At 35.9% G+C, this 14,660-nt stretch overlaps 1 protein-coding gene across 1 annotated transcript; it reads right to left on the reverse strand.

The window, feature by feature from the left end:
• Nucleotides 1-2,430: 2,430 nt before the first annotated feature.
• Nucleotides 2,431-8,506, reverse strand: LOC136235463 (serine/threonine-protein kinase BSK1-like). The gene is made up of 9 exons (XM_066025153.1): nt 7,889-8,506; nt 7,659-7,794; nt 7,023-7,156; nt 6,832-6,937; nt 5,251-5,336; nt 4,370-4,558; nt 3,938-4,102; nt 3,743-3,856; nt 2,431-2,951 (listed from the first exon to the last, which is right to left on the reverse strand). Exons 1-9 carry the CDS (start codon nt 8,228-8,230, stop codon nt 2,697-2,699), a joined length of 1,527 nt encoding a protein of 508 aa, XP_065881225.1. The 5' UTR covers nt 8,231-8,506; the 3' UTR covers nt 2,431-2,696.
• Between the last annotated feature and the right edge of the window lie 6,154 nt (nt 8,507-14,660).

The following is a 14,660-nucleotide window of genomic DNA, read 5'->3' on the forward strand; positions in this document are numbered from 1 at the left end:
TTTCAATCATTCCAAACTGCCAATCATTGTCTCTAATCTTCCAACGAAATCCTTCCTAAAGCAAAAGTTGGGAACTCCAAATGTCCTGACAAATGAAACTCGGTAAATGGACCAATCTAGCCTTGAGAAAGACCCCCTTAGGATAGTATTTAGCTTTGAAAACTCTACTAGCAAGAGAATTTAGCTCAGACATCAAATAACATCCCTGTTTACCCAACATTTCTAGGATGAAAGCAGTGAAATCACGAAATTTAAACCCCTATAAATCTTAGGAACACATAGCATATCCCAAGGTAGCCAATTAATCGAATTTTCCCTATTTTTCTTATTTCCCCACCAGAACGAGTTGAGCATCCTCTAGAGCTCTTCAGCTGTAGAAGTGGGCATAAGATAAACACTCATGAAGTACAAAGGAATAGTCTGACCTGCAGCACGAATTAGAACAACTTTTCCAGCTTTAGACAACGGGTTATCTCACCACTTCCGAATCTTCTGCCACATACGATCCTTGAGGATAGAAAAAAATAGTTTGCTTCTTCCGCCCAACTAAAGAGGGAAGACCCAACCTACTGCTATTAATAGGATTAGACACATCAAGAATAGAAGAAATACCACTTGCGAGCTCCGCTGCAACGTTGTAACTACACATGATCTCGGACTTGTCATAATTAGTCGCTTGACTTGAAGCGTCTGCATAAGTTTGCAAAATACCTTTCACGGAGCCATGTAAAGTAGCTCGTTTCTCAGCATCATGGATCAGAGCAGATAGACCCTCCGCACAAAGCAAGAAGAGATAATGCGAAAGTGGGTTCCCCTAACGGAGCCCTCTCTTTGGAACAATAGAGCCCCCAATCTGAGAGTTAACCCAAACAAAATACTTCACAATTGATATACAGATCATCATTAGATCCACCCATCCCTCTGAGAATCCCAATTTCAACATAAGCGCCCTCCGATAAGATCCCTAATATGACAAAAGTTGCTCTAACTTTTTTTTTTTTTATATAAGAAAAAGTTGCTCTAACTAACATTTGATACCAATGTTCGAAATACCGGTATTAGATGTTAGTGTGTGATGTTGACATATGACACTGAACTTGTGATTCAATCACCTAGTTCTTTATATTTGTTAGAATTTTTTCCGAGCCTAATGCTCCCGTCGGGATTGTTAAAGAGCGGACGAAACCGGTGTTTTAAACACAGGTTTCAAATGCAAAGAACGGGTATATAATTACTGAGTTTAGTGTCAGATGTCTCTGTAATTGAAAAAGTTAAACAATTGTTGTGACATTTGATACTGATGTTTGAAATACTGGTATTAGTGTCGCTGTCTGATGTTGACATCTGACACAGGACTCGGTGATTCAATCACCGGGTTCTTTACATTTGATTTTTTTCCGAACCTAATGCTCCTGTCTAGATTGTCAGAGGGCATATAAAACTTGTATTTTAAACACTGGTTTCAAATGCAAAGAACCGAGGATACAGTTACTTAGTTCAGTATCAGATGCTGTTGTAATTGAAAAAATTACAGTAATTATTGTGACATTTGATACCGGTGTTCGATGTTAGTGTCTGATGTGGACATCTGACACTGAACTCGGTGATTCAATCACTGGGGTCTTTACATTTGAAATCGGTATTTTAAATATCGGGTTTCCTAGTCTATCTGACATGGTTAAAAATCCAGCAAATCTGCCTTGAACAGTTTCAGATTTTCTGCTGAATTTCCTAATTTCCTCACTACTAGTTGTCTTATCAACCTCCATTCGATTCCCGTGATCATCCCACGTCTTCTCTTCCTCTCCTCGTTAATTTCCAGCCCTTTATCCTCGAGGGTCGAATCTTCCAAATGAGGAGGATGTCCCCCTTCAGGGAGCATTTCGTTGAAAAAGAGCCCTGGGAGACACATCCAATTTTTAATTAGTTCTGCTTCTATATAAACTTTGTTGCAGTTACGGTCAATATGGCCAATGAGCCCATAGAGAAAGCTAAACGATGGTACTTTTTCATAACGAAAGGAGCAGTTTATCCATTATCCCCGTACTTTTTTCCCTCCTTCAAAGGTTGATGGATATCCATTCGAACCCTAATTCTCGTGTAGGACCTCTCCGCTGACCAGGAATTCTTAACATCATAAGAAATAAAGGAGCCAATGTAATTTGCCAAGGCTTTCCCAACAGTTTCTGGAAGGAAAAAAAAAAAAAAAACCCTAGGTAGATTACATATTTGGACTCAGAAGTTTGTCAGATGCAAGGCAACCTCCATGGGATCATCTCCTTTTTGTCGCTAGCAGCTTCTATACGTGATTCACGACTCTAATAATAATGTCTAAATTTAACCAAACTTTTTTAAACGTCGGATCCTTAATTATACTATAGGATAGAATACAATTACTCTTAACTAGCTATAATACGAGTATTTTTTAAATAGAATTGTATTTTTTTTTTTACTAATTCTGCATTATATTGATATCGTAGATTATTTCATCCACTACAAGAGGAAAAAAAATAATACAGCAACAGCTAGTACAAAAAAGAAACATTCCTTTCCCTCCCCCAACTATGTTACATTTTGGATGAAAAACATTTCTAGTTATGCCCCATAACACTAACCCCAGAATTTCTTTTTTTGTTACAACAACAATACAACAGCTACTACAAGTACAAAAGAATATTACAGTCTACAACACTTCCTCAACATCCTCTCCCTCCCCGTTGCCGTTTTTCTTCAAGCGTTGCAGCCTCATTCAACATGTCAGCTGCATCCTTGTGCATGTCGAGTTTGGCGAGGGCGACGGCTTGCATATAAAATGCTGTAGACCAATCGGGATATACACATTGTGCTTGCATTGCGTCTCGTAGGGCGGCGTCCGGTTGATCGCATAAAAGGTAGCAAAGACTTCTTCGTGCGTAAACAGTCGGAGAAATCATTGTCCCCACGTCTATGAACTGCAGGAACGAGAATGGTGTATCGTTTTTTAGCAAATGTTTGAGTAGAACTATTTGTATAGATACACGACTATGTTGCACGGACATTGCCACGGAAACACACACGGGAAACATTATTTCTAAAACATAACCTTCATAAAATAGCCTTCAAACGAAAATGGACATGGACACGATACGGACACAGCACAGACACAAAACGCAGAAACGCTACTAAAGTGAAGTGTTCGTGCAACATAGATACACCAATATACAGATATGTGATCAAACAAATCACCGTATCAGACAATTCTTTGCTGTTTCATCACTTAACTTGTGATTGGTAGTAAAACACTGATCCCCCGGTTGAGGCCTAATTTGATCCTCATAAAGTGGTCAACTTTGGAAAGTCAGCCAAACAGGCCCCGGGATGGGACCAGCCACGGAGAGTACCACGGGTCCCACAACATACGGGGATATCCCGGACCCCACCTAGGCCATCCAAGGCGGATAAAAAATTGCAGGTAAAAAAAACAGCCCTTGACCAAGTGGCAAGGATTCATTCCATGGTTGAGATTTCAGAATCCAAAATTGACAGGCTAATTTTTCATCTAGGTTAAAAATTAAAATTCAAACCTAAGGCCTAAATAAATCAACCCATCCAAAGTATTAAGCGCATAGAGCTCGGCTAATTTAAGCGAGCACAAGGTATCAAATGTTAAACAACAAGTAGACTTATTGCATCCTAGAAATCTATCTTTGTAAGATCGTATAACTTTTCAAACCCCACAAGGAAGAAGGGAGAAGATGCACACCTGAGAATAACAGTCTATAGCAGTTTTAAAGTCTTTGTCACGGAATGCTACATCGCCACGCTTTCTAGCATCCAACATGTCTCTCATTTGTTGGGTCCACTCTTGGAAAGATAACTGCAAAGTCATATCAAAATCAAGTTGCCAATACACCACCTTAAATAGGTAATAAAATAGTATATTTAACAGTTAAATTACCTCATTGGTTCCTTCATCATCCTTGTAGTGCGTCATTACCAGGATCTGATGTATAGCAGTGAGATCCATCCGTGAACATGCATCGCCCATAGGAGAAAGTGGGTGCTGTGGAGTAGGCGGTGCTTCCTCGTGCTTTGGAATTCCGAGCATGACATAAGATGGAGTCTGCAAGCAAGATCAATGATTTAGAAACTGAACCCATCTTCGTGTGATAAAACTCTACATTGAATAGATCTCTAAAAGCATTTGTTCAGAGAAACATAATAGATTTTCAAGTACCCATATCCCAGGAATTATATGCATCTTTTGAATAGTTTATAGCTGAGAGGATACCAGTCATCAGACATGACTTCGTCATGCAAAATTCACTTAGTGCACTTCAAGAAAATAAATAAATATGAACCCCAGGGCCAGAACAAGAAAAAAACTTACATCAGGTTTGTTTTGCAGTGGAGCAACTGTGGCAACAAGATCCTTGGTATTTGGCCGCTCCCTAGGTTCATATTGTAAACATTTTGAAGCAAGATCAAAGACCACAGTTGCCTCTTCGGTTGAAAAGTTCCCCTCCAAGTGTGAATCCATTAAGAGAAGAATGTTTTTTCCCCGAATCATATCAAGAGCCTGCATGGAATAGAGAAAAGTAACATATCAAAGATGTTCAATCAAACTTCCAACAATTATACACAATAAACTTGAACGAGTCTTATGGTCCATCATGTTAAACATTCATCATGTAGTACAACCATCTCAAAACAGAAAATAGTATTTACTTTTCAGAATTCATCAATGAATGTCATGTATCCCTTCCACCATTGAGTGAAGCATCAGCTTTCATTTCATCCAGCCAATTACTTGAGTATAATTACTAACAAGCGACTGCTAAAAAAGTCAACAATGTCAAGGTACGTGAAATACGATGAGCTCCTATACTTCTGTCTGCTAATCAAATATCTTTAATTGAAAAACCCAAGTAAACTCAGGAAGAAAGTTTAACATGTGCATGCATACAATGGCTGCTTTAAATGTGTAGAAAGAAGTACCCTAATTGAAAAAAATGAAATTAACCACCTTTCTTTTTCAACATGTGATGAACATCTCATCAAGTCAGAAGGTTAATAGATTTAAGAAACCAAAAAAAGGCCACAACATCAAGCAATAATTGAGAAGGAATTAAGCAATTGATCCATTGAACTAGTTACTGGACTAGACATACATAAATCTTATGCAATATTAAAGGGCAGTTCTGCTAACCATGCTATTTAGATGTTAATGTCTTGTTGGTAGAAGCTTATCCAGTAAGCTTATATACTTACATGACTAGGAGGGATGTGTTTTCCACTGAGAAGATCCAAAAGGACAGTTCCAAAGCTGAAGGTGACACTTTCGGGAGTCACTCTTCCTAAAACAAACACATAATTTAGTACCATTGAAAAAAAAATAAAATAATGTGAGCTAAAATAGTAGTCATCAAGTTAGCAAGGAAGAAAAGCGCTTCAACATATACAAACAAATTAAGGAGTGTATTATCAACCACTTATATTTTCCACGTCAAGAAGAAAAAATTCAATCAACCAAAATTATGAAGCATGAAATACTTGTAGTGAAACAATCAAAATTATTTCACTCACTGATTACTTAATGAGCAGATTTTTTTTTTTTCCATACATAAATTGACTCATGTTTGATAAATCAAAAATTCACTTAATTGAATAAGTTAAGCACTTACTTTTTTTTCAAGTCCATTTGATAATTGTAATTTTTTAACCACTTAAATTATTCATTTAAGTTAAAAATCACTTATTTTGATAAGTCAAAATATTTAACTTTTTTTGAAAGCAGTCAAAATATTTAACTTAAAATTTCAACATTATTAATTAATATTTTTCTATTAAGTACTTGTTTTTTTGAATTTATTGAACAGTTACATCATTTAATACTTTCAGTACTTATTTTTTTAGCACTCAATTTTCAGTTTTATCAAACAGCACACTAATGAGGCAAGGAAACTTCCACTCAATCTTACCACAGCATAATCAGGAGAAATGCTCGGACACCAGCATTAATTAGTATAACCATTATCACTTTAGTTATTACTCCTTAGTGAAAAGAGTACTGCAAATATCCAACCCATACTGTTACTAAGAGCATCAAAATTGGCCCAAATCATTGTAAAACCAATTATTACCATCAGCAAAAACACATTGAAATCCTTCTCATGGTATTTTTCTACCAGGAGACATGCAATATAGCATTTTTCTACAAATGAATGATAGGAAAGAACAATAAAACACAATAAGGTTCAGAAAGTTTCACACACGAGAAAATGGAGTTACACAAACCTTTCATGACGTGATATAGGGTAAATGACCTTTATACATATCTATTCTAAAATCTGTTAGGGCTGCAGAGATGCTGGGAATGAGAAGCAGAGAAGTGAAATTGCAGTGAATGCCTTCGTTTGGGTACCAAGAATATGTAGGTTAAAGAACAGAGTGGAAAGATATCTCAAATTAGAATTCAAGGTGGGTAGTTAACTGACAAATAAAAAATCATTTCTTAAGCACTTAGAGCATCTATAAGGGTTTGATAAAGTATAAACAAACAAAAGTTTACTACCTCGTTCATTTCTTAATTATTAAGATTCTCTGAGGTCGTCACAGTGATAGTTGATGCTCTTCTGTTCAGGTATATGTGTGTGATTGATAATTTTACTTTTCCAAATTATTGTCCTGGTGGATTTCATTCATCAATAGTTAAGTCATTCAAACAACGAAACAGAAATTGTTTCAACAAATCAAATTAATGTATCTTAACTTTAACTATTAATACAGCTGTCACATTAAAAAAAAAATCGGCAAATCATGAATGAGTTTACTATAAAATAAAGGAAATACCATTTCGTAGATACTCCGGAGGTGTATAAGCAAGATTTGTGCTGTAACTTTTTCCATCCCTACTATTTTTCATCAAGCCAAAACATGAAAGACGAGGATCCCCATTCTGTCAAAACCATCCACTAAATTACACTTTGCACTCTTATAAATCCTAAAGGATCCTCAAACAAAAATATCTCAAGGTGCAATACCTCGTCAAAAAGAACCCTATAAGCATTTAAATCGTGGTACAAAGGACGGCCTTCAGAACGACAATATTCTAAAGCTTCAGCAATATATAGAGCTACTCTTAAACGCATGGCCCACTCAATAGTTTGATTCTCCCCTGTCAAGCAAGTTAAGTAATTTCTATTCAGAGTTGCAAAATTAAAACTGTGGAAATAAACGGTAAACAAATTTCGCTCTGAGGGGAACAAACTATCATTCAAATGGGCATACAAAAGGCCAATACAATTACAAAAAATGCACAATACAATGGTGGCAATCTATGTTACACGGACATGGACATGGACATGGGAACGTTATTTCTAAACATAACCTTCATAAGATAGCATATATACGAAAATGGACACGGACACGAAAAGCAAAAGCGCTACTCACTATGATGAGTGTCTGTGCAACATATTATATTATTGATAAAACATCTTCATAAGCTGCAGCTAAGTTCAGTTGTATACCTAAAAGCTATTAAGATTCTAGTTCTCTAACATTGTTCTATTTGCCTAGCTAATGACAATCTTAAAGTTTAATCTACAATAGGCAGTATTAAAAACAGATCAGAAATCAATTATAAATCAAAATTAAGAGCCTGCAATGCAAAGACATACAGTGGAATAAATGTTTGGCAAGAGTATCATTTGGCATAAACTCTGCCACCAGAAGCCTTTCATCCCCATCGCAGCAGTATCCAATCAAGTTAGCAAGCCTTTTGTGCCTCAACTTGCCAACACCCCACGCCTCATCCTTCAATAAATTATTCAGCAGAAGAAACAGCATTAATGATAAATCTCAAATAGACAACGGAGAAACAAAGGAAGAATCCAAAAATGATATTTACAGCGAACTGTTTAGGATCGGGCCAAGCAATCTTAGAAAATCTCTTAACAGCGATCCAAGTGCGATTATCCTGCTTCTGCAAGCGACCTTTGAAGACGACATTGGGAGCCTTCTCACCGCTTTCGGAAACGATGAAGTCAGGGCTAAAGTTATTCGTAGCAGCTTTGAGGTCAGCGAGGGGAAACTCGCTGAAAGATACGGCGATTTCAGAAGCGCCGGTACTAGTGCTGGTGCCATTGGCAGGCTGAGAAGGATGGTGATTGTTGTTGCAGTTATTGTGGCCAGAAGAACCTAATTCCTCCGCCGAAGGTACTTGGAAGAAGGAAGATTGGCAACAACCCATAACTCGGTCACCGAGTTGAGTGAGTCGCCCCGTCCCTTCCCTTCCACCAAAAGAATAACACAATTCCTCTTGTTAGCGACAAGCCATAGATAAACGAGCCGAAGGAAGAAAGCGAGTTTTGAGTTTTGTTTCCACACTGACTCAGCGACTCAGCGTCCGTGTGGATGAGCAAAGGGGAGAGAGAGAGAGAGATCAGTACTTTTCTCAGCTTTCTCTCTCTTTCCCAATTGTTTTTTTTTTTTTTTTAATTTTCCATTTGCTCTTTGTTTCCACCTTTCTGCACTGACAAAAAACCTTTCTTGTCTTCTCTTTCTTTCCCATTTCTCTCTTATTATTGACTTGTCCTTTTTACGTGATTAAGGGTATTTTTGTCTTCATGCTTCCAATATTTTTATTTTATTTATTTAAATTTACTTTAATATACAATTAATATATAAGTAACGGTGATATCCGTTGATTCGGAGAATGGAACGTCGAGGTTGATCTTGAGTCACATGAACACGATGAACAAGTGGTCAGAGAAGGGCTAAAATCAGGCATCCTTTTTCGATATTTAAATCGGTAAGATACTTAAAAAAGGTAAAGAGACTTGAAAGTAAAGTGTTTTTAGTATGTGATTACGTACCTTCTGATGTATGAGAAACGATAAATAGATAATTGAAATATACCTACTCTTGAGTAGCTTTTCCATATGTAAATGATTAATTGGTTTATGCTCTATGCGTCTTGTTGGTTCCGTGTAACGTGACAATATTAGTTCCAAGGGGGGTTAGGAACTATTTAAAAAAATTCACGCTAAGGCTGACTTGTTTTTTCTTTTAAGACTTTAACTTAGTCTTTTTAGCACAGTGGTACTGAGTAAGTTTTAGGTACAAGTTTAGTCAACTGGTGACTAAGACTGCTTCTATTCTTGAGTCAGGAGATAACACTTAAGTCTATTCCTGAACTCAGCTCCTTAGTTCACTCAACTCAGCTTATGTTCTTTTTAGTGTTTTACTTAGCAGTATTTTAGCAAGCAATATATAAAGGAGTTAAGGGTTAGAAAGATATTACTCAGCAGACGTATCCTGGTTCGGCCTCTCCGCCTACGTCCAGTCCCCGGAATTCCTTCCGAGCTTTTCGAATCCTCTACTGAGCTCTTTAAATTTAGAGCATAAACCTTTTACAATAGCAACTGAGTATATAAGAATACCTTCCTCTATTCCTCTACTCAATCCTATTTCTACCGCTGAGTGCTATAACCGAGCAACTCAGCGTCTCCTTTCTATTATTCTAGAAATAATAAAGTGTTGTTCTAAACAAAAGCTAAGAACACTTTAGATGATTAAATCACTCTAGACTTTTACACGATGATTGAAGTTGGTGTAAGATTTGTTTTGCTTTTCTAATACAGAACTTCGAATAATGATTTGGTCAGCGTTTTGACTTGATGAAGATCTGCATCGAGTGAAGCATTTGAGAGGCCTATTTATAGTGACACTTGAGGCACCGGTCATTTCGAATTTCAAAATAACCGTTGGAGGGAAACGGCTTCCTGTCGCTTTCACTCAGTCAGTGCTCAGCGTCTTCGGCCAATGATATTCTTGTATCTTCTGTCTTCGGCAGTGCTCAGATGCTTTTCGTCAGGCTGGTCAGAGTGTCTCTACATTTTTGGCAAAGTCTTCCAAACAGCTTCCTGTGTCTTCTGAACTTTACCCAAAGTAGAAATACTTTGTCTCCAAGTTTGTTCAGGTCAGCCGATGACCTGACTTCCTTGTCACACAACTCAGCAGCTTCGACTTGAAGCTTTTAGGGAAGGCTTCTCGATCCTTCTCTTTGCTGAGCTTGCGTTTCATTCAGCTTCAGCCGCGTTTTGATCTGTTTGGGCCGTGTGGCTTTGATTCGTTGACTTGGTCTTGACTTTCTCTTGTGGGCTTTTGGGCCTTGTTCATTTAATGTCTTGAATCTTATAATTACAATTAACTCAACATTGAACAAACACATTAGTATAAATAAATCAAAGCATTTAAATTTAACGTGTTAGAATATTTTTATCATGGTGATTTAATTCTACTTAAATAATTTTGTCAAATCAAAATCATGTGGAAAGGTGTTTCAACACGTCTTTCCCTTTTTCTGATTTTTACGGCCTGACATTGGGATTAGGAGTGTATTTTTGGAATCCGCCCTTATCATCGGTCGGAATGAAGCGGACACTGAGAAATCCACTTTGAATTTGTTCATGAACAAAATGATAATCAAGCTTAGTGTGTTTTATTCGAGCATGAAACACCGGATTTGAAGTTAAATAGATGGCCCTAGCATTATCACACCAAAGTTGAACAGATGTCGGAGTGGAGATCCCAAGCCCGAGAGCAAGGATCGAATCCATAAGAGTTCAGATGTAGCATTGGCAACAACTTTATATTCACTTTCAATGGAGGAGCGAGCAATTGTGGGTTGTTTACGAGTCTACCAGGAGACAATGGTCGTGCCAAGATAAACATAGAATGCACCCGTCGATCTTTTATCATCAGGGCACCCAACCCAATCATTGTCAGAGTAACAGTGAATGTGATATATAGGTTTAGCAGACATGACTATTCCAAAATTAGATGTGCCTTGAATGTAACGAAGGACACGTTTGACACTTTTCCAATGCTCATTAGTGGGACAATGGAGAAATTAACACAACTTATTGACAGCAAACGCAATGTCAGGACAAAGTTAAATGCTGAAGTGCTCTATGCTTATGTATTCATCACTAGAAGCCAAACTAGTGCCAAGATCCTCGAAGAGAGTTGGGCTAGTAGCCATGGGTGTTAATGTGGGTTTAGAGTCAATCATTTTAACCTTATCAAGAATGTTAGCCACATACTTGGCCTGACACATATGAATGTTGTCCTTCTCATACTGAATCTCAATTCCCAGAAAGTACTCTGCCTTACCTGGATTTCAAATGAGGAATTCTCATTCAATGGATGCAATGGTGCTAATAACGTGGGTAGGAACATTCCTAGTGATGATGATATCATCCATATAACAAAATATGTAAGTCTTCTTAGTTTCTGTACGTCGGATGAATAAGAGTCAACTTGTGACATCTTGAAACTAAGCGAGAGTAAGAATGTTTAAAGATGGGTGAACCATTCACGTGGCACCTATTTTAATCCATAAAGACTCTTTCCTAGAAGACAAACATGCCATGGCTTGTCATGATCATTTTATAGAAGACAAACATGTTTGGCTTTTATTGTGAAAAAATTGGTCGCATGCAATCTCATTTTCTACAGTTCAAGCAGGACTTGAAGAGTCTATAAGGAATGATGATGGAAAATTTGGTGATTCCTCTACTAATGTGGTTGAAGTCGGTGATTTTTTGTTGACTACTATGAATGATCTTGTTCAAGGTCATTCTGACTAGGTGTTGGATTCTGTTATTAATATATTTGGAGTGATCGAGCTTATTTTGACATTTTTAGAGGTAGATGAAGATTTTGGTTACACCTATAATAAGAGAAGTTCAAAGATGAAGATTGAAGGCATTAGAAGCGTTCTTATAAAGCTCAACAATAATATTGTTAAAACATTTGTTGATGTGAAGTTTGTACCTAGTGTTAAAGCCAACATAATTTCTTTAGGTGGATTTGCTTTTTGTGTACTGTCACAAAAAATAATCAGACGACATGAAAACAAATCTTTGTCATGTATATTGTGTCATGTGAAAGGGAAAATGGCATAGTGAAGGTACCCAAATATGTTAATTTATTTTGGGGAAGAGTTATATGTTGTCCAAAATTTGGTGTCCACTTTTATGTCCTTCTAACAAAACAGTCTACTTTTGTTGTCTAGATTCTCTTGGACTATATAATATTTTATCTTAATTATGTATGAATCATTCTTTTGTGAAACGATATATAGAATAAGACATTAAAATTGTGACAGCAAGTTTTCTTTCATTTAGGGAAGAAAATATATTGTCTCAAATTTGGTATCTCATCTCATAAAAAAACCTACATTTTTATCTTGATTCTTTTAACCTACACAATATATTATTTTAATTAAATAGGACCATTTTTTATGACAAGGGCATGGAAGGGACACCAAAATTGGAAAAATAATTTTTCTTTCCTTTAAGAAAAATATATTGTCCCAAATTTGGTGTCCCCTTCCATATCTCTGTCACAAAAACTCTAATTTTTCTTGTATAGATTCTCTTGGTTGGAAGAAAATATATTATCTCAAATTTGGTGTTTCATTCTATGTCTCTCTCACAAAAAAAAAAAACATAATTTTTCTTGTTTGATTTTTTTTTGCTCACACAATATATTATTTTAATTAAGAACCATTTTTTAAAAAAAACATGGAAATATGCACTAAAATTGGGACAGTCAATTTTCTTTTACTTAGAGAAGTATATTGTCACAAATTTGATGTCTCCTTCAATATCCATCTCATAAAACAACCTACATTTTTTTTTCTCAAAATAAAATATGTTATTCTAATTTTCTGTCTCCTCTCATAGAAAATGGTCTCCACTTAATTTGTTTTTTGATAGAATGCTCAAATTTCATTAAGTAATAAGATTGCTAGTACATAATGACAACAACAAGGAGTAAAACTTCACATACATATAGGCTAAGCCTAATACATGATCCACAATGACAAGAAAAAGACTATGAAAAGCAAAAAAGATCATTAAAGGTACATCTAAAGTAGAAAAAAGTTGAAACATATATTTATCGTAACCCCAGCTACATAGCAGAGCAACTGTAGTCCAACCTTCATCCTTTGAACCATTCTAAAACTTCGGATCTAAGTCCCTTCTTTTGCAACCACGTGGATCCAGTGATCTACGGATAAGATCTACCTTTTCTGCACTTGCTACAACAGAAAAGGTTACAAAAGCAAAGATCTTAACCAACAGATGCACTTCAAACGGATCCAGAGATCGGATAAAATATAGATCCAACCAAAATAAACTAATACAAACCAAAAGAAAAAAAAACACTAACACACCGAAAAATAAAATCAGGGGGAGGAGGAAGAAGGAAGACAAGCTTCCTTTTTCCTCCTCAACTAGATAGAATCAACTTAGTCTTTGTTGTGAGTAGTTGGAAAAAGAGGGGTTAAGGTGCAAAAATACCCCTAACGTTTTGGATCAGGAGCAATTTTACCCCTAAGGTCTAAAATGGTGCAATTTTACCCCTAACGTCGGAAGCCAAGAGCAATTTTACCCCTAACGTTGATAAATTGGGTCAATTTGAGAAATAATTCATCAAACTGTCTTCTCGGTCATGAATCTTGTTATCTACACTTCATACGTGTGTCATTTTATCAGTAACAAATCACAAACATTCGCTGGGATGTGAAAAAATAAATAAAAAAATAAAAAAAAAATATATTATCTTTTTGTACGGATTAGACAAAAAAAATTCAAAAAATCCACCGAATTTATAAATATTAATCTCAAATTCTATTATTAAATTATAAAAAACATGAAATCCTTTTTTTAGAACGAATTATTATGAAATTGGTGTAGAATAATGAACAAAAATATATTTGTTTTATAATAGTGTCTGAAATTGATCCAATTTACCAACGTTAGGGGTAAAATTGATCTTGACTTCCAACGTTAGGGGTAAAATTGCACCATTTTAGACGTTAGGGGTAAAATTGCTCCTGACCCAAAACGTTAGGGGTATTTTCGCACCTTAACCCGAAAAAGAGGAAGAAAGGGGGAAAATGGGTATTTTCCGGAAGAAGATGAGGAGAAGGTTAAAAGCCTAGAGAGAAGGGAGACATTGGTCTCCACTTAATTAAAATAATATATTGTGGGAGCTAAGAGAATACAAACAAGAAAAATTAGATTTTTTTTACGAGAATGATATGGAAAGGGACACCATATTTTCTTCATTGAATGAAAGAAATTTGTTCTACCAATTAAAATAAAGAGAGAAAAAGGTTAAAAGCCTAAAGAGAATGGAGACATTGGTCTTCATTTAATTAAAATAATATATTGTGTGAGTTAAGAGAATACAAACAAGAAAAAGTATATTTTTTTTGTGAGAAGGATATTGAAAGAGACACCAAATTTGGAACATCATATTTTCTTCATTGAATGAAAGAAATTTTTTCTACCCATTTTGGTGTCCCCTCAAAAAAATGGTCACCATTTAATTAAAATAATATATTATATAGACCAAGAAAAAATAATATTTTGTGTGAGAGAAAAATGAAAGGAGACATCAAATTTAGTACAACATATTTTCTTTTCTAAACGAAAGAAAATTGTTTCTACCAATTTTGGTGTCCCCTTCCATGTCACTATCACAAAATATGATCACCACTTAATTAACATAATATATTGTATGAGTGAAGAGGATCCAAACAAAAAATAAAGAAATTAAATTATCCAAAATTTAGTGTCAATTTCATGTCCCTCTTATAA

The sequence above is a fragment of the Euphorbia lathyris genome, chromosome 7, assembly GCF_963576675.1.
Source record: "Euphorbia lathyris chromosome 7, ddEupLath1.1, whole genome shotgun sequence".
In the NCBI taxonomy this organism is placed as follows: Eukaryota; Viridiplantae; Streptophyta; class Magnoliopsida; order Malpighiales; family Euphorbiaceae; genus Euphorbia; species Euphorbia lathyris.